General features: G+C 40.9%; 1 protein-coding gene across 3 annotated transcripts in view; it reads right to left on the reverse strand.

Moving 5' to 3' along the window:
* The window catches only part of RAPGEF5 (Rap guanine nucleotide exchange factor 5), a 230,887-nt gene that overhangs the window by 168,600 nt on the left and 42,249 nt on the right, over positions 1–20,038 (reverse strand). Inside the window, exons 2-4 of one of the 3 annotated variants that reach the window (XM_035020719.1) lie at positions 18,438–18,562; positions 15,941–16,062; positions 14,337–14,505 (exon numbers count right to left, since the gene is read on the reverse strand). In XM_035020719.1, the coding sequence (XP_034876610.1) occupies positions 14,337–14,505; positions 15,941–16,062; positions 18,438–18,484 (338 nt within the window). In that variant the 5' untranslated portion in view covers positions 18,485–18,562. Of the gene's footprint in view, positions 1–5,438; positions 5,443–14,336; positions 14,506–15,940; positions 16,063–18,437; positions 18,563–20,038 lie in introns of those variants that run through there. The other 2 variants (XM_035020718.1, XM_035020721.1) reach the window with 2 other exon arrangements.

Consider the following 20,038-nt stretch of genomic DNA (forward strand, 5'->3'; position numbering starts at 1 on the left):
TTTTTATCACCACAACCAGAGCTCTCAAGTCTTTCTCCAGCCCCCAAATCTCCCCTGAGCTCACCTTGTTTTACCATGTGCCTTCAAAGGGGCTCTGGGGGGCAATTCCAGGAACCTTATTTTCTAGGGGCTCCGTGAAGTCAACATACTTACATTGTACTCCTATTGCCTCGTGCCTCCGCGGGTTCTATGAGCGCCTCTCACGACTCAGCTCCATGGTCACCCTGTGGCCATTCCCTCTGTTTCCTTCAGTTCCCCCCTGTTAAGCCTCACTGACAACTGAAGCCTTCTCCTTCTCTTGCACAAATTATTTTTACTATCTTCTAACCAACTTCTTTGTCCCTGGCTTCTCCTCTTGTGCCAATCTCCCATAGATACCAGGATTATCTTTCTAAAACTGAGACCTGGTCCTGCTCCTCTCAGAGTCCAAACCTTCAGGGATTATCCTACAGCCTACTGAAAACTCTAGAATTCAGAAATACTCTTCCTTTCCCGTCCCGGCCCTGCACTGGCCGGCATCTGCATCTGACCTGGCGTAGAGTAAGGTCTTAGGAGCGGCTCTGATGGTAACAGGCAAACAGTGAAAGAGCTTAGAGAGAGGGGAGGATCACACCTCATCACTCCTTCCTTCCTCACCACTGTGTCCCCTCCCCAGCTCTATGCCAAAATGCCCAAAAATACCAGACTCTCTTTCCCCAACGAACGTATTTTTATGAAATAAGATAAATTCTGATTTTATGTATGTAAATACATGTCAGTGCAATCCAGTGAAGACAAAGTTCTCCCATGTCAGATCAAAACAGGTAATGAAACAGGGCAAGGGGGAATAAAGGAAAGAATCAACTCTAATACTTGCCTAGTTTCCCATTATTACTCGAGGGGATCAGTGAACAGGAGAGGAAGAGAGAAGCTCCGTGTGGTTTGTCAGTGTTCAGAGAAGGGAAGCGGAGAAACCCCGGCTGGCATCAGCAGGTAATGGCAGTGACAAGTGACATGAGACAGAAAGAGACCAGCAGTGACCCCAGGAAGGAAGACCCATCCCAGAGTGTGTGTGCCAGCAGGAAGCTCTGGCCCAGCAGGCACCACAGATTTACAAATTCCCATGGCTGCTTCTCAAGGTCCCTGCTTACCAACAGCCCAAGGCAGGCCCAGTAATTCTCCAGCAGAAAGTCCTGAGTGCGGGTACTGTGGGCAGATGTCTTCAGTAGTTTGAGAGGTATCTTATCGGCTCTACCTTCCAGGTGTATCTCCCATTTGACCACTTCTCACCACCTCTACCATCACCACCACTGTTGTCCCAGCCATCAAATCTTTTACCCAGGAGCCAGAGTGGTCTTTTTTTTTTTTAATTTGAGACAGAGAGAATGAGAGAGAGAGAGCACATGAGAGGGGGGAGGGTCAGAGGCAGGGAGCCCGATGCGGGACTCGATCCAGGGACATCAGGATCATGACCTGAGCCGAAGGCAGTCGCTTAACCAACTGAGCCACCCAGGCGCCCCAGAGTGGTCTTGTTAACATGTAAGTCACATCATGATGTCCCTCCTCTGTTCAAAATCCTCAAATGACTCCCCATCTCCCTCAGTATAAAACCAAAGTCTTCACAGTGCCTGACAACTCTCCCCCCCCTTCACATTTGCTTCAACTTTAATGCTTCCATCTTAGACCTCTGCACGAGCTATCCCTTTAACCTAGCACTCTTCCCTCAGATAGCCACCTCACTTTTGCCTCACAGCCTTGAAGTCTCTGTCAACTTCTTTCCTGACCCTTATCTACATATCCCTCACTTCCTACTTTATGTATCTTCATGAAGTTTTCTATCTTTAACCAACTTAAATCTGTTTATTTAGGAAATTGTCTGTCCTCCCCTACTAGACTGTAGGCTCTGTGGGACTAGACATTTCGGTTTTGTTCCTGATTATATCCCCAACAATTAGAACACAACCTATAGAAAGTCTATAAGAGGCATTCAATAAATAACTGTTGAATAAATTAACAGAGTACCTGAAACTTCAAGGAATGCTCTATGAATCACTATCCCAAGACTACCACTGCATAAGATATTAGCTTGTTATCTGTAGTCAGTTCAACTGAAGGACCCTGCTTTTACTCAAGAACGCTTTCCCTGAGCTGTTCCATTGTTCTCCCAGCTCCCTGCAGCAGTTCCGTCTTTCAGTGACCTTCTCGTCTTTCAAATCCAACCATGACTTTCTTATATCAAATACCAAAGATGTGCTAACTCTGAAAGTATCTTAAATAAAGTAATAACAGTACAAGGATCACCCCACCTCCTCATCTTCTTCTAAGAAATAACTAGTATAGATGTAGTGATAGTTTACAACCTGGCCAATCATTTGACAATCATTTGCACAATTCATCCTGCAGCAGAAAAGAACAGTAAATCCCCACTCAAGAACATCTCTCAGCTCTGACAGCCAAATAGTCACATAGTGTTGAGCTCCAATGAAGAACCTCAGGAGGCAGCACCTGGGGGCCATTATCTGGGCAATGGAATTCGTTTGATACCAGTCAGGCCCAGTGTAATTTCTAACAACTTGGATTTAACTGGTATCCCTGCAGGGTCTCCCAGAATTCTTTTAGTGAGAATGCCTTCATGAGAATTAGTATAATGGGTTTGAGATTATTCCAGTGACGTTCTTAAAAATAAAGCTTGTCATAAATTTTCTATATGAGAGACAGAACCCACACTTCTCAACCAGATTTTGGCCAAAATATTTGTGCCTTAAGATTCAAGAGGAACCAACACCATCTTGGAGTTGGAAAACCCTACTTCCTTTTTAACTGAAAGAAGTTTCATGGTATTTCAGGGTGGAAAACTGGAGGCATTTTATTATGGAAATATTATCCAAATAATACCACTTTACATTTGTGTATTGATACTTTGAAAGTGCATGAATTCTGTCTGTCCATCTATGTCTCAGTACTGAACAGCGTATGTGGGCTGCCAAGAGCTACCACTGTGCATAACATCGATCCTTTAGGAAAATGTGTTAAATGTCTATTGGATGGTTGTTGGGATTGCAAAGATTTGGAGTCAAGCAGTTCAAGAGGTGGAGACTGCATATAACTGGCACAAGCCAAACCCGCTGAGCGGTTATCCATGACTTTCCAGACGTACTCGTGCCAACACTACACTGAGCTGCACGTTACAAAGAAACCTAGTAACAGGAGTTGTGGCCTCAGTCAGCTTTCATGTAAAATGCTATTACTGCTCTCCCAGGGGCTTCGTTTGTGTCTGAGTGCTTCTTGCCTACGCACTACACATCAACCTTCACATCAAACAGAGATATTCTAGATTGGGACCCAAGGAGGGAGGGGAACATGCCCCTCTCCAAATCAGAATTCTAACAGGGAAGAGTCTGTTCTAGGGGGATGTCAGGCAGGCCTGTTCACTACTTCCCACCATCACCAACCCCTAAAGCCGGGCTGATGTTGAGCTGTCCTGTGCTATTTGTTTGGTTTGGAGGGACTGGAGGGAAATGCAGTATTTAGGATGGACCTGAGACTACCTCTGCTAGAGGCTGATGAAATTCTAGGGCATGGGAAAAAACAGAACCAAGACAAACTATACAGGAATCTTTCAAACACGATCCCACAAATAAGAGATGCACGGACAGCACACACCCATATGAAAACAAAACATCTTCTTTACCCATTCATCTGTCGGTGGACATCTTGCCTCTTTCCATAGTTTGGCTATTGTGGACATTGCTGCTATAAACATCAGGGTGCATGTACCCCTTCGGATCACTACATTTGTATCTTTGGGGTAAATACCCAGTAGTGCAATTGCTGGGTCGTAGGGTAGCTCTGTTTTCAACTTTTTGAGGAAACTCCATACTGTTTCCCAGAGTGGCTGCACCAGCTTGCATTCCCACCAACAGTGTAGGAGGGTTCCCCTTTCTCCGGACTATGGAAAGAGCCAAGATGTCCATCAACAGACGAATGGATAAAGAGATTGTGTATATATATACAATGGAATATTATGCAGCCATCAAAAGGAATAAAATCTTGCCATTTGCAACGACGTGGATAGAACTGAAGGGTGTTATGCTGAGTGAAATAAGTCAATCAGAGAAAGACATGTATCATATGACCTCACTGATATGACAGATTCTTACTCTTAGGAAACAAACTGAGGGTTGCTGGAGTGGAAGGTGGGGTGGGAGGGATGGGGTGGCTGGGTGATAGACATTGGGGAGGGTATGTGCTATGGTGAGCGCTGTGAATTGTGTAAGACTGTTGAATCACAGACCTGTACCTCTGAAACAAATAATACATTATATGTTTAAAAAAAAAAGAAGAAGAAGATAGCAGGAGGGGAAGAATGAAGGGGGGGAAATTGGAGGGGGAGACGAACCATGAGAGACGATGGACTCTGAAAAACAAACTGAGGGTTCTAGAGGGGAGGGGGGTGGGGGGATAGGTTAGCCTGGTGATGGGTATTAAAGAGGGCACGTTCTGCATGGAGCACTGGGTGTTATACGCAAACAATGAATCATGGAACACTACATCAAAAATTAATGATGTAATGTATGGTGATTAACATAACATAATAATAATAAAAAAAAGAGTCAGACACTTAACCAACTGAGCCATCCAGGTGCCCATTAATCAGCATTTCTGAAAAATATACACAAATTACACAGGAAAAGGCAAGTCAAATTATGATAATAATATACCAGGAAATCTAATGGGCTAAAGAAGAAAAATCGGGCAAATTTCAAGAATGCATGAATATTGAGTTTTGCCACAATCAGATTATCATTCCTACAGAGAAACATGTAGCTTCTGAGGTGTATTTTTTCCTAATTTCAATAAAGTTAAATTGTTTGTATTTAAAAAAAAAGAAAACAAAACAATCAGTGGGTTTGGCAAAATCCATCTTGAAAATAACTCTGCCAACACAAGTGAGAGTCACTTAGCCTTATCTGTGATTGTCAGAGGCCACTTCTTGGGAGAAGTGATATCCAGAATATCACTTTTGGGGTGACACCACTATCCAGGGATAAGGAGTGGCCCTGGAATTGTAGCAGGATTACCAGGGCAAGGAAGTAGGAAATGGCAGGAGACAAAGCCAAGGCCAGACCAGCCAGGGCCTCATCTGATACTGCTAAAGAGATTTTGTTTTGTGCTGAGGGCTATGAACTTCGGCTGTAAAACACAGAGATTGATGGAGAAGTAACTAGAAGAGGATATAAAATCAAAGGTTGGGTGGTTTCCAGTTATTACGATTGAGGGAATCATTTGTTTGCTGAAAGAAAAGAGCCAACAAAGAGATATGAGAAAGCAGGAAAAGGAAGTCTCCAAGGAGGGGTAGGACCCTCAGCCCAGAGAGAAGAATGAGTCTTGAGCAGAAAGAGAGACTCTCCCTCCACCAAACTGAGAATAAATGATGTTAAGTCAGCGGACGATGTCACAGTTCACAGAGTCTGTTCTGTACTTGCTGACTGTCAGGCAAGGAAACTTCAGGGCCTTTCTCTTGCAGAAATATTTCCTGGGCCAGATTTGATATTTTTCTTTCTTTGAAATCATTGATATCAAGTCCTAGACACTGCCAAAGAGAATGCTCCTCCAGGACAGACTCAATCTCCACCACATCTAACACCCACTGGTCCCAGGAGAGTAAGAAAGTACACTCACCTTCTCTAACATCTATATTCTGGACACACCTATTTTGCATAACAAAGCAAATTCTTACGACAAAAAAGAAAAAGTGGGTTGGTAGAAAAATGAGAATTAGATTTTTCTTGTGATCTTTGATATCATGAATACAACCTTCTGTTCAACCTTCTAAAGGGAAGTTAATTTTTCACAGGATCAGGCTACTAGTTGTGCTTACAGAGGCCATTTACCAAACATTAGTAAAATGTGAATGTGACAGGTTTCACTGAGTCCAGGATATATAGTTACACATTCATCAAAATTGAATAAAATTATTATTGATATTTTTGCATTTTATATTGAAGATTTGAGGATTAATAGTTAATATTTAATTAAACAGCTACATTTCAAATGCTAGCACAACCAGGCCTAAAAGTTCAACTTCTGTTAAAATTCCTGTACTACTCTTAAATAATTATGTACTCTGATAAAAATAAGCAATCTGTTCCCACATCTAGAATAAGCCTTTTCTGTAAACAATGGAAATTTTGGAGGGCTTAGTGCTTCCTTGGGGGAGGGGGTGATGAGTAATAACAAAGACTAAGACCAGCTGATTTCATAGCATTTTTTGTAAAATTTAAAGTAGTAAATGGAAACTTTCTTCACCTAAGATCCTAATACGAAACTTATGCCAAATTCCATCACAAAATTTTTTTGAGAAAGACTCAAAAAATGTTTACTCATCCAGTATTTATTTCCTCTTCCCCAAAGAGCATAAAATGAGAATCTAATTAGGAAAAGTCAGGAATATAAAAGGTAGGTTTGGGACATAGGAATAGTGGACTTGAAGTTGATCTCCCTCTTAAAAGATGTTAATTCAGCACCAGTTCAGAAATTAAGGATGCCAATGGATTTCTCACCTTGCTTAAACATGTCAGGTAGACAAGGCAAAGTTAGGCAGAATAAGGACAATAAAGGAATGGAGGTGACAGGGTGGAAGGTGGTGGTGGCATTAGCGTTCATAGGGTGCCAAGGGGAGACAGGGATCTGAATTTTGGAAATCACCACCGTGAGGAGGATATTAAATAAAGGACTGAGTGAGGGCACAGCCAGAGTGAGAGCAGAGAAAGAAGTCTGAGGACTAAGCACCAGATGCTCCCTGTTCAGAGGTCAGTGTTTCCAAAGTAGGTTTTATTATTATGTAGATATGGTAAGGCCAACAGACAAGGAGATGACTGCCATTGAAAAGATATGTCAGTCTGGGGAGAATTAAGGTCTTAATAATATTAAGTCTTCCATTCCATGAACATGGAGCAATCCTCTTATTTAAGTCTTATTTGATTTTTTTTTCCATCAGACTCATGGAAGTGTTTGACATACAGCTCTTGCACACTTTTTAGATATGTACCTGAGTATTTCAGTGTTTTTTGTGCTAGTACATAAAAAATAGAATTGATTTTTGTATACTGACTTTGTAACTTGTGACCCTGCTAAACCTGCTTATTAGTTCTAGTAAGTTTTTTGTAGATTCCTTGGGATTTTCTATTTATATAATTAAGTCATCTGCAGAGAGAGGTGGCTTTATTTTTTCTTCTAATCTGTATACATTTTATTTCTTTATCTTGCCTTATTGCACTGACTAGTGTTGAAGAGAAATAATTAAAAGGAGATTATTAGCCTTGTTCCCTTAGTGGGAAAGCATTCAGTCTTTCACTATTAAGTATGATGTAAGCCATAGGTTTTATGTAAGCTTTACCAGATTGAAGAAGTTTCCTTATAGTCCTAGTTTTCTAAGACTTTTTATCCTGAATGGATACTGAATTTTTTCAAATGCTTTCTCTGTATCTATGGAGTTTATCATACAGTTTTTCCTGTTAGACTAAATCTGGTGAACTATATATACTGATTGATTTTTAAACTTTGAACCATCATTTTATTCGTGGGATAAACTCCTGTTTTTCATGATGTATTATCACTTTTATAAATTGCTGGATACCATTTACTAATATTTGTTGGGAAAGTTTCTTTTATTCTTTTTTTTTTTTAAAGATTTTATTTATTTATCTGACAGAGAGAGAGAGAGAGCATGAGAGAGGGAACACAAGCAGGGGGAGTGGGAGAGGGAGAAGCAGGCTTCCCACAGAGCAGGGAGCCCGATGCGGGGCTCGATCCCAGGACCCTGGGATCAGGATCTGAGCCGAAGGCAGACGCTTAACGACTGAGCCACCCAGGCGCCCCTGTTGGGAAAGTTCCTGGTTTTCACATTCATTTTCTCTTTCTGAACTTTGTCCTAATAATGCTGGCCTCATAAAGGGCCTTACATTACTTACATATGGTCGTATCCCCACAGGGCCAAGCACAAACTTGTACTTCACACAAACCTGATGGTCAGTTAATGCCTGTTGAGGAAGAGTATGGGTGGTTGCCTCTTCCCAGATCTTCTTCTCCCTGTCCCTTTTCCTTACCTAAAAGCTAAGAGGAGCAAATTCAATTATCTAAGGACTCCGGACTCCCTTCCAAATATAAATGCTTATGAAGCTAAATGTACGGAATTTCAGGAGTGTCAGCCAAGTGGTGGTAAGTACCATGCTTGATAAAATCTTCGTCATAATGGTTTTAATCTGACTTCTTTACATAGTATTTTACAACTCTGATTTAATTAACATTCACATTTCCTATCACTTAACCAAGCTCTTTCTGTATGGCTGACTTTACAGAACTGTTGACTTCAACTTTGGTGTACATTAGCCTCCCCTTTAGAACTTGGCATTAAGTACTGATAGGGTTGTCTCAGCTCTCCATCCCAAGCCTGACTCAGTAGATCTCAGATTATGCCTCCTTCTTTTTGAAAGGATCATGGTTGAGAACCACTGCCATAGAGGTCACTTCCAAGTCACCTTCTGCCTTCATTTTACGTCACCGCCACCAAGTACAAAGGCCTGTCCCTTTGGCGAGTTATGCAACCCGCCTTGCCTCAGCTCCTTCATCTGTAACTTCAAACTTCAGTTGTAAGAAGTGTTAATCATTACTGCTACTATTGATTTTATTATTGTTGTCCCTGCCAGGCCAGCTTAGGCCAAGTGACTACGCCAATTCTTCCCCATTTTTTTTAAGTAGGGAGACCCCTTTTACATAGAAATGGATCACAGACCCATAAACTCTGTACATGTTGATTAAGCAAACACATGACAAAAATGTTAACCGTGACTTCAAGTAACAAACTGTATTTTATTTATTTCAGAACCGACGATACAGTTAGGTCATTTTCTTTATTCAGTGTAAAGATACTGCTTGTGTTCCCCATGGATTTACACAGCCCTGCATCCATGTGAGACGTGCTCCCCACCCTTCTCAAAGGCTGAGTTCCTCTCGCCGTGGCGCACTGCTCCCACCACATCCAGGCGCCTTGTACTGCCTCGACATGCCACCGCTCTTCCTAACCTCATGCCCTGCACGCTGTTCCATCTACCTCAAATACCCTTTTGTGTCTCTGTCTAGAGCATGAAATAATGAATGCTAATAAATTCACCTTTTTTCTTTTTTTTTAGAGAGGGAAAGAGAGAGAGAGAGGAAATGGAGGGGAGGGGCAGGGAGAGAGAGAGAGAATCTTAAGTGGGCTCCACGCCCAGCGCAGAGCCAAATGCAGGGCTCCATCTCACAACCCTTAGATCATGACCTGAGTCGAAATCAAGACTCAGACGCTTAGCCGACTGAGCCACCCAGGTGCCCGGCTAATAAATTCACCTTAACCCACTGGACTGAGCTTTCCCTAGAGTTGGTTAGTTAGGAATCTAAAGGTTAAGATACCATTCAATTAAGCGCACTGCTAAGTAAGAGTAACAACAACGAACACGTTTTTGTTTTGTTTTTTCAATAACTAGAATCAGGAAAACTCAGGCTGGGATGCCATGAGAGGGAGCTGTTTCAACAGATGTCAAGTGGCTGAATGGACTATCTGTGGAAGCCACAGCCAGACTCCTCAGGAGCACTGGCAACACCAGTAGGTACAGAGGAAGGCCCATCAGCCAGGCAGGACCAACAGACACTGATCCAGCCAGGATAGACAAACCCAACTTGTACCAGCCCCAGGCTCCACAGCAGATGCCAAGAGAACACCCCAGTTATACCTCAGGGATCATTAGGGAAGTGGCTGCCCATCCACTAGGCAAAATCAGTGGGGATGGGAAAGAGCCCACCCTGACAGGAGAGCCTCCTCTACCAGGCTTAAGAGACCCACACCACTCACCACATACCAGAGGTTGTCTTCCTGAGGAAGAGGGAGTGGGCCCAGACTGAACCTTTTTACCAAAATATGCTCCACAGCCTTTTAAATTACCTTATTAGAATAATTTAACTGGATTAGACTAAAATTATGGGCTTCTTTTCCTTCTTTCCAGCTACCTAGCAAGATGGAGGCTCATGTGGACAATAAATAATAGATTGCTCAGAGGAAAAATGAAGACATCACATTTTTCTTTACATGTCTGAGTGTAGCACGAGTTACATTTTAGCAATCCTCTAGAACTTTTTAAATAACAGCTTAAATGTTAACTGCCCTGTAATTGGAGAATATAGTTTCGTGTATTCGAGGTTCATAGACTCTGTCTATTCAGAGCCCTACTGCTCCCACCCCTGGTAAGCTGACAGCCACTGTAAAGGTGGTTCAACTGAAATAGCCGCTTCCTCACAGAGTAAATCCTCCCATTTCTCACTAGTCCTAAAGGCACTATTAGGCTGCCTCTCCCTACGCTGTTACTTCAGCATTTCTAACCAACCACACACCCCCAATCTACCTCCCCCACACACAAAATTAAAAAAAAAAAAGAGTTGGAAAAAAGTCCATTCTGGATGACTTGATTTGGCTTTCAGTTTGAATAAAATACCATGACTGTAATTTTTTTCTCCCAGAGAAAGTACCCTCGACACTCCTTTCAAATTATCTACTCAGTTTGGATGTAAAAGCTTTTTTGTATACAATAGGAATTTTTTTTCCTCAAATTAGCCCAGAAACCTGCAACACCTCCATTTGCCGTCCTGCTTTAAACATTCTTTTCTAAATGGAAAAAAAAAAAAATCCACTTTAAAAAAATACATTTGTACAGAATTGTGTTTACATAGAGACGTTACATAGAGATGTTAAGTAGCTTCCTCACATAATTTTACAGAGATTTAGAAGACAGCAAATTAGAGGGACCTAATGCAGAACCACATACACAGACCTTAATAGCCTTCAAATATCAAAAAGGCTAGTAAAACGACCCACAGGACGGGATTTTCAGCTCGTGAAAGGACAATGCAAGTTAATGCATCAAAACGACTTTAGAGGCCATTTCAGCAGAACAGATAAAAATGGGTTAAGAGAGCAGAATGGACAGCAGAGGACGAAGAATGACACAGAAGAATGGAAAAATTGTGGGATGCAAACAGCAAGAGCCATTAGTTACTAAAAGTCAGATTGACAGGAACTGGAGACATTGTGGAAGTTTTGGGGTCAAGGTAGGACTTGGGCTCCCCCTTGAGGGGTGGGTAGAATTTGACCAGATAAGGAAAGAGGCAGAGGAAGAAGAGCAGCACAGGAGGGAGTAAACGGGTGTGAGATGGGGGGTTAGAATGAATGGGGATCACCAGAGAGCAGAAATTCCCACGGGCATCACAAGCATCGAGCCCCAGAAAGGCTGAGCCATCACAGCTGGAAGAGGACAGTGTCCCTGGGCACCTCCTCTCCGACCATACTTTCTTCCAAGTCTGGATAACCTAAACCTTGGCTTTCCAAAGTTTAGCAAAAATTTTACCCTAGCTTAGAGGTTTGCTTGTAACTCTAGCACAGAAAAAAATTATTTATTTGTATATTATATACACATATTAAATATGTGTATACACCCATCTCCTGCCTTTTGAGACTCACAGTGGTTCATTAATTTTATCCTTTATAGTTAGTAGTTATAATATGGGACAGATGGATCCATAGCTTCCCAATGACAACTGCCCCAGAGGAATGACCACTCCCAATGTACCACCACCAATAAAATACCTGCTGATAAACAAGGCACAAGTGATTCTCAACTCCAGATGCATGCCATTTGTGTTTAGTGATCGATGTGACAAATGACTGCAGGTAATCTGGAACTAATATTAGGAATCGAATTTTGAAAGTAATTTTTAGAACCTAGAGTGGACTCAGGGTTTTCCTCTAACAAGGTCATCTCCCCCAGTGGCATTCCAATCTGCTCTCTGAGTCAGGGAGAAAGCAGTGGAGCGAAATCATGAGGACTGCCCGCAAGCTGATTTCAGCTGCCCTTATGGCCCTGGTACCCCGTGTACGCCCATGCGACTGGACACCTCCATCCTGCGTGCAGGACAGGAAATGGTTAAGAAGAGCTGCTAGAAATAGCCAAACTGTGGAAAGAGGCAAGATGTCCATCGACAGATGAATGGATAAAGAAGAGGTGGTATATATATACAATGGAATATTATGCAGCCATCAAAAGGAATGAGATCTTGCCATTTGCAACAACGTGGATGGAACTGGAGGGTATTATGTTGAGTGAAATAAGTCAAACAGAAAAAGACATGTATCATATGATCTCACTGATATGAGGAATTCTTAATCGCAGGAAACAAACTGAGTGTTGCTGGAGTGGGGGGTGGGGTGGCAGGGATGGGGTGGCTGGGTGATAAGACATTGGGGAGGGTATGTGCTATGGTGAGTGCTGTGAATTGTGCAAGACTGTTGAATCACAGACCTGTACCTCTGAAACAAATAATGCAATATATGTTAAAAAAAAAAAAAAGAAGAAGAAGAAGCTAGGAGGGGAAGAATGAAGGGGGGGAAATCGGAGGGGGAGACGAACCATGAGAGACGATGGACTCTGAAAAACAAACTGAGGGTTCTAGAGGGGAGGGGGGTGGGAGGATGGGTTAGCCTGGTGATGGGTATTAAAGAGGGCATGTACTGCATGGAGCACTGGGTGTTATATGCAAATGATGAATCATGGAACACTACATCAAAAACTAATGATGTAATGTATGGGGATTAACATAACAATAAAAAAAATTAAAAAAAAAAAAAAAGAAGAGCTGCTAGAGAAGGCCAGTCTCCCGGCCTCAAGGCAAGGCACAGTCATCTCTAGCTTCCAAAGCACACACTCCTTCTTGGAAAGCTTGTTAAAGTTTATTAAAATGCTCTCTGACTTTTCTCAGGAAATTCTCACCTCTATTAAAAGCATCTTATACTAGGGGCGCCTGGGTGGCTCAGTCGTTAAGCATCTGCCTTCGGCTCAGGTCATGATCCCAGGATCCTGGGATCGAGCCCCACATCGGGCTCCCTGCTTGGCGGGAAGCCTGCTTCTCCCTTTTCCACTCCCCCTGCTTGTGTTCCTGCTCTCGCTATCTCTCTCTCTGCTAAATAAATAAATGAAATCTTAAAAAAAAAAAAAAAAAGCATCTTATACTAAAGAACATTTTCTGTTTCTGAAGAATTACGTTTGAATTTTGCTTTACCATTCCAAGGTCCTCTATGCGAGGTGGTGGTGGGAAAGTCATAACCATTTCGGAGTCTGTCTAACATTTTTATAGTTTCTGTTTATACTGTCTTAGGAGGGGAAGCTGGAATGACTCCTGGATCACACTCTGGCAGGTGTTAGAAGAGTAGCTGTTAGAGTCACCCAGGCATGGATTCAAACCCTAACGTTCCACTTACTACTCATGTGACCCTGGACAGGCCACCTGGCCTCTGTGCCTCACTTTCCTCACTTATAAAAAAGCAACAATAGTAGTAACTTCTAGAATTCATCTGAAGATGAAATAATATAAAGCAGTTAGCGTAGTTCCTGACATTAAGATGTGTTTCTACAATCAACCTATTAGCACAGTATCTCATTAATATTCTAACACTTATTTCTTTTCTAAAAGCCTGGATTAACTGTCCAGTTGTTGTTTTTTTTAAGAGTAACTCATCTTTGTGATGATTGTAGGTGTTTCTCCTGAAACCTACCTTCCTATCCATGAGATAAAAATGACACCACTTGCCCTGCTAATCTCACAGACCTGAGAGTCCACAGTATGGGAACGTATTTTGAAAACTGAATATGGAGAAGTTATTGACGGAAAATTTTAATCTGAAATTCATTATTCCAAAATAAGCTTATCATGAATTCCGTGGAGAGACGAAGACATATCAACAACACCATCTCATGACTCAAGCCTTGTTCCCAAGCCTTCTCTAATGAATTTTAATTCATTTTAATCATATAGTGATTCACTATCTTCATGTGATAGTGATTCACGTGTTTTAATTTGCCAAATGTTGCTTCTCGCTTATTTTCAGAAAGGTCTGTTGAGCTCTTTCTTAGGAAAGTCACGATTTGGAGAGCGGATAATATGTCAGTTATTATTTTATTTCAACCTAAGCCAAGTCATTTTTACTCCTAATTTAGATCACAACTCACACAGTGATGATTAAATTAGCCGCAGCATGGTGTAGCTGGCAAGGCATGAACTTCTGGGATTTGAATACCACTTCAGCCATTTTTTAGCTGGATTTAGTCTCCAGCCATTCCTTTTACCTTTCTGAACTTGCCTCTGAGAAATGGGAACGGGACAGCTATCTCTTACAGGAGATGGTGACCTTAAAGAGTGGAGCACAGTGCCTAGAAACAGGAAATATTCTCTAAGTGAGAATAATTTTATATTAGAACAAAAGAGCATCTACTTACAGTTCACAGATGCCCGCTCTAGCAGGAATGAGAGGCACAAGTTGCAGTAAAAGTTTGACACCATTCTGCCATTCTTCTTCTCTTTCAAATTCACAGTACAAGTAGCTACATTCATCAGAAGAAAACTGGTAGAAAACATAGGTATCTTGAAAGTATAAATTCTGGTCCACTGTTGGAAACAAAAAGGGGAGGATCTATTTTTTTAAAGTCTATTATTTAGTGAGTCATAAACCAAATAATAAATTGAAAGCCCTACTAATTATTAGGGAGAACCCAGCGGTAGGATTATAATTATATATTCTAAGTCCATTCATGTTCACAATCCCATTGAATTAAAAGGGACTTAATGACCAACCTATTTTTATTACTTGAGGCTTTAGCCAGCATATTCATATATATTTTATGATTCTTCTGCTTCACAGACAGGTGAAATCAGTAACAATTCAAAAAGTGGGGAGAATTTCTTGTGTGTCTCAAAGCAAACGGATATATTTAATTACTTGAGCGATACACAAATGTAACACTATCTCAAGTTTTAAACCGTGGTTCTCAACTGGGGGCAACTGTGACACCCAAGCGACGTTCGGCGGTATCTGGAGACATTTTTGGTTCTCACTACTAGAGGGTGCTACAGGCATCTGGTGGGTAGAAAAAGTGATACTGCTAAACATCCTCTAATGTACAGGACAGGCCCCTACAACAGGATTACCTAGCACAAAGTGTCAATGCTACCAAGGCTGTTTTAAAAGGAATCAAGAATTAGAGACTTATCCAAAAAAACACTGACACAAATTTTTTTGCTCACCAGAAACATGAACCTCACAAGCAAGCTGGTAACATTCCTCAAAGGTAGTTACCACTTTTCTAAATAAGAATATCAGGCGCTAGGTATTAACAACTCACTGAAATTACACCTACATTCCCATCTGTACTACACTGGGACTTGGGTATACCTTTCTGAACCTTACTATGCTCTCTGACTCTCAATATTTATTACTTATGGAGACAAAGGGGCTTCCTAGTGACCAACTAGCACCTGCATGATAAAGCTAAATTAAGAATCCAGATTGCTTAACTTCTAATTCTTTAATTCCCTGGGCTCAACTAAGAAAAGTGCTATCTGCCATCTATTTTAGTTGCTAGTTAACATCAATTTTGTGTTCTGTTTAAACAGCTAATTTTCATAGGTCATATCTCTAATTGTTCATGATTAATTAAAATGGCGTAACATTCCACTCATAAAATCAGTTTCTGATAATTATTCTAAGTACAGCTAGATAAATCACACATTTAGAGCAACTAAAGATGTCACTGATTAAAAAAAATTGTGAGCAGCCTTCTGAGTAGAGAAGAGGGTAAGGGAAAGACTCTTAGACGTAGTAGTCTATACATCAGCAAGTACCTAATTATTTTTACAAAAGGTGTGAGAATTAATCAAAAGATGACTGGTCACTTTCGTTTATAAAATGTGAGAGAATGCAAATATTTACCTGTGAAAACAATTTCCATCCAGATTGTAACATCCTCTAGAAAATCAACGTAAATTTTGTTCTGGTAGCTTAATAAAATAACGCTTCCATGCTTTCAAAACATGTAATACTGACCTGATAACATAATTCCCATATCCAGTAGGAGCTGCCAGACCCCTATGGCCATAGATCTGCACTGGACAAAAGGACAGTGTTCTAGAAGCCAGTCTACCAGCTCTGACCCAACACAGCTCCTCCTGAACAAAAGGAAAGCCATTCATAGTAAGACAGTGTTGCCACTCATTTGCCCAAGAATTGATCATTAATATCATCCTTTTCATGCTTTTTTAAACAAGGGACTCAATAATAAATGAACAGGCACCTCTTATTCATCTTTCCAATTTCAGCCCAGTATCACTTCCATAAGAAAACTTAGAATCATACCCTCTTATACTTTTGCTTCAAATCGCCTAGTAATTGTAGTAATTGTACATCCTTCTGAATGAATAATATCTGCTTTCCTCACTTCAGAATCATTTTCAGGATATCAGGGACTATGTATATAGCTCACTGTTAAACCCCAACAATTAGAATATTCCAGGCACATAGCAAGTTCTCAAAACATGTGTTTGAACAAATGAAGGAATAAATTTAGCAATCCATTATATAAATATAATGCTTCTGCCTTGGTAAGACAAGCATCAAGGTGATGGTGATAAACTTTTGTTCAACCCTTTACAGATTTTTATCTAGTCTTTTTGAGAACAAAATAACTCCAAGAAGATTACACAAAGTTAGGACCACAGTGAGTGGTAAAGAGTTTTGTTTGCCACTCTCCAAACATATTAAATCCTAAAATTTGTCTCAAAGAACAATAAATATGACCATTATTCTTTTTAATATCATCTAAGCAATCTAGCTAAGCAGCCTAGATCATAAACTCATAAACCCAGATGTGTGTGATGGATTCCGCTAACCACATACACAAAAATATCCCCTGTAATCTGTCTTAAAATACACAACTATACTTGAAGCATGCCCCAGTCTGGGTATCACAAGCAGTATTTTCATGCCTACTTTTTCATCTTTATCAGCCTCAGATGGAAACTCAGAAGAAGACAACTTCTTGAAATACGGTTTTCATTTGAAGAAATTTCACTGAAAATCATTCTCCCTTATGAAAACGTCACTAAAATGTTTTTTTTTTAAAAGACGTATCGTGTAAATGGCTGTCTTTATTCCATATTTGATATTTAAGGACCAAAACACATCAACATTTATTTTATTCCTAAAACAGAAAAATACTACTTATTTTTTGTGACTGGTCATAGTCATCAATATCTAGAAATCACAGTGACCAATAATATGAAGAAATGCCATGAGGTACTACATTTTCAGAGGTATTTGTTTTGTGGTTTTGAGTTTGCTTTTTGTTTTTGTTTCTGTTTTTACACCCAACATGGGGCTTGAACTCACGACCTCAAGCTCAAGAGTCGCATACTCTATAGACTGAGCCAGCCAGGCGCCCCTCTGCTGAGAAATTTGAACAAATATTCCAGCTTTTGATAAAGCATCACTTTTTTTTTTTGGTGAAGTGTCACTATTTGAAAGATACTCTAAGGCAATTAAGGCAATACCAGACACATTTAGTTGCGCGTTAGCATTAAGACATTAGAAAGATTAACTGTCAAATAAACGGATATTTTTTGAAAAAGGAGAAAACAGATCACAATAAACTAGGCAATTAGACAAAACCGTCAATATTCTAATTCTGTAAGAGACCTTTCATGTTAAAGGCTCAAAGTGTTAATTAATTCCTCAACCCCTCTGTCAATTAGCCAGCATCTTTGAGCTTGTAAAGCACTTTTATCCCATGGATTAAAACACTGTATCATCGTAATCCTTATTCTAAGAACAATCCAGTCCTCAACTTGCTCTCAGTGTCTGACCACCCGGAATAGGACATAACCAAACATTTACTAGGCAAACCAAACTGCCAAATTGCAAAAGGTGGCTAGATGGACGAGTATGTCTGCCTTGCTCACAGGTGATGGGGAAGAAGTTTCCTAGACTGGGGCTTCTCAAAACTGTGTTTAGGAGCACCTGGGGGATTCGGTTAATGTGTAGATTTGGGTGCAGTGTGGCTGAACGGGGCCCAGGTGACACTGGTGACCACAAAGCCCCAATCCCCCAGCTCTACCTTCTCATTGGGAAGGGCTCACTCTATCTTGGGAAGAGGGCTGAGTCCACACACTAAACATATGGCCAGAGTACTGCTGTGACAATATATTTCATCAGAGCCCCCAACCCGGCCAGCAAGCTACTGTTTCAGTTGCTGGTGATCCCCTTCTCCTCCACCTCTAACTTGATTAAGTTATGCTTCAAATCTCCTTCAACAATCCATCTGCACCAGGGAAAACCCCACTAGGAATAGGGACAAACACTATCCTTAATATCGCCAAAGCCAACAGCATGAGGTGAGGGCCTCTGCGCTGAACTACTCCCCTGGCTTGCTGACCAGGGCTGCAGCAATCCAGCTACCGTACCTAAACCTACAGGACTTAGGGGAGAGCAATGAGGAAGAAAAGGGAGAGATGGAAGGGAGCGATCTGAACACCCAGTTCTTACTCACAGTGTATTTTCAGTCTTGTACTGGATCCAGAAACCATTTGAGTACATGTAGATCTAACTGGAGTTGCAATACGAGGCAGGAACATTGTGATATGGAGGTGATTAGCTACGAGGCCAAGGTGACTGCTATAACAAAACATTAAACATTATCTCAGCTCCAATATTTTGAGCTGAAAATTTGATTTCTCCTGGTTTCCTTCTGTCTCTAGTTGCATTTTTAGCAATTCATTCATGGTACTGCAGACAGAACCCTAATCTCAAATGTAAATGGGGTGATGGTATTTAAAGACTTACTTGAAGTCTCAGAAACCAGTATGATTTTTCCTATAGTGCAAAAGGAATAGAAAAGATTTTAAAGTTCTGAAAGTAATTCTCATGTAGGACATGGGGAACACTTCACCTCAATTTACTACCAGACAAAGGAAAATGACTCATCCTAGGCAATCATATTAGCACTTTATCTTTAGACCCAGGGCACTCATCAATCCTTAGATTATGAAAGATGAAGTTCTGGCCCGACCACTGGGAATCTGAAATAGCACAGCACATGCTCTCTCCCCATTCTACTCCCACTGAACCCTAAATGTGTTCTAACTTGGATGGATGGTTCTTTTCCATGAACCTCATTAACGTACATCTCCCAATGCTTTTTTCAATCTATATCCATGGAGACCACATAAAGGAACTGAGAGCAATGACGCATCTTACACACAGCCTTATGTGGTAGCTAAAAAGCATCATAGGAGCCTGTTCACGACTAGACCCAAAGTCATATCCAACAAGTTTTTATTTTTTAAAAATGAAAAAAAAAAAAAAGATAGGTTTAAAGTTGATACCATCATCTATTAAAAAAAAAATTAAAAAGGCTCTATGTGAAGTGGTCCAGCCAGGACTGCAACCACTCTTCTCACCTGTCATGTCTAGTTGGCCCGGGCTTTAAACTGAAGGTTCTCAGACATTGGGCTATGAATTGTTTATGGGGGGGGTGGGGGGTGGGGGATCAAGCTTTTTTCAAGAAGTTCATAAGTCCATATATACAAAAACATGCTTTCTCAACAGAATAGATCATGTCTAACCTAGGAATATTTTTCAAAACCTATATATGTACTAATGTGGTTAATTTAATATGGGATTTTCAGGCACATGGGTGGCTCAGTTGATTAAGCATCTGCCTTTGGCTCAGGTCATGATCCCAGGGTCCTGGGATCAAGTCCCACATCAGGCCCCCTCCTCAGCGGGAAGCCTGCTTCTCCCTCTGCCCCTCCCCCTCTGTTTTAGTGCTCTGTATAACTCTCTCTCTCTCAAATAAATAAAATCTTTTAAAAAATTTAATATGGGATTTTAAAGTATTAATTCATTGTAGTTCTCCCAACCTTCCCTCCCACCCTTGCTCAATGGTGCCTCAGAAAACAGATTCTGCCAAGAGTCTGATTAGAAAGTAGTTGGTAGCCTGGGATAGTGACTAGAAAAGAATATTAAGGAATTATCTAGGGTATGGATAATAGTTACATAGGTGTATATAATAATAAAAAATTCATCAAGCTGTACCCTCAAGAATTGTGCATTTTAAGTCATGTCTCAATGAAAAGGAGGTCTTCTTAC

Source organism: Mirounga leonina, unplaced genomic scaffold, assembly GCF_011800145.1.
Source record: "Mirounga leonina isolate KUSES-001 unplaced genomic scaffold, KU_Mleo_1.0 Mir_174, whole genome shotgun sequence".
In the NCBI taxonomy this organism is placed as follows: Eukaryota; Metazoa; Chordata; class Mammalia; order Carnivora; family Phocidae; genus Mirounga; species Mirounga leonina.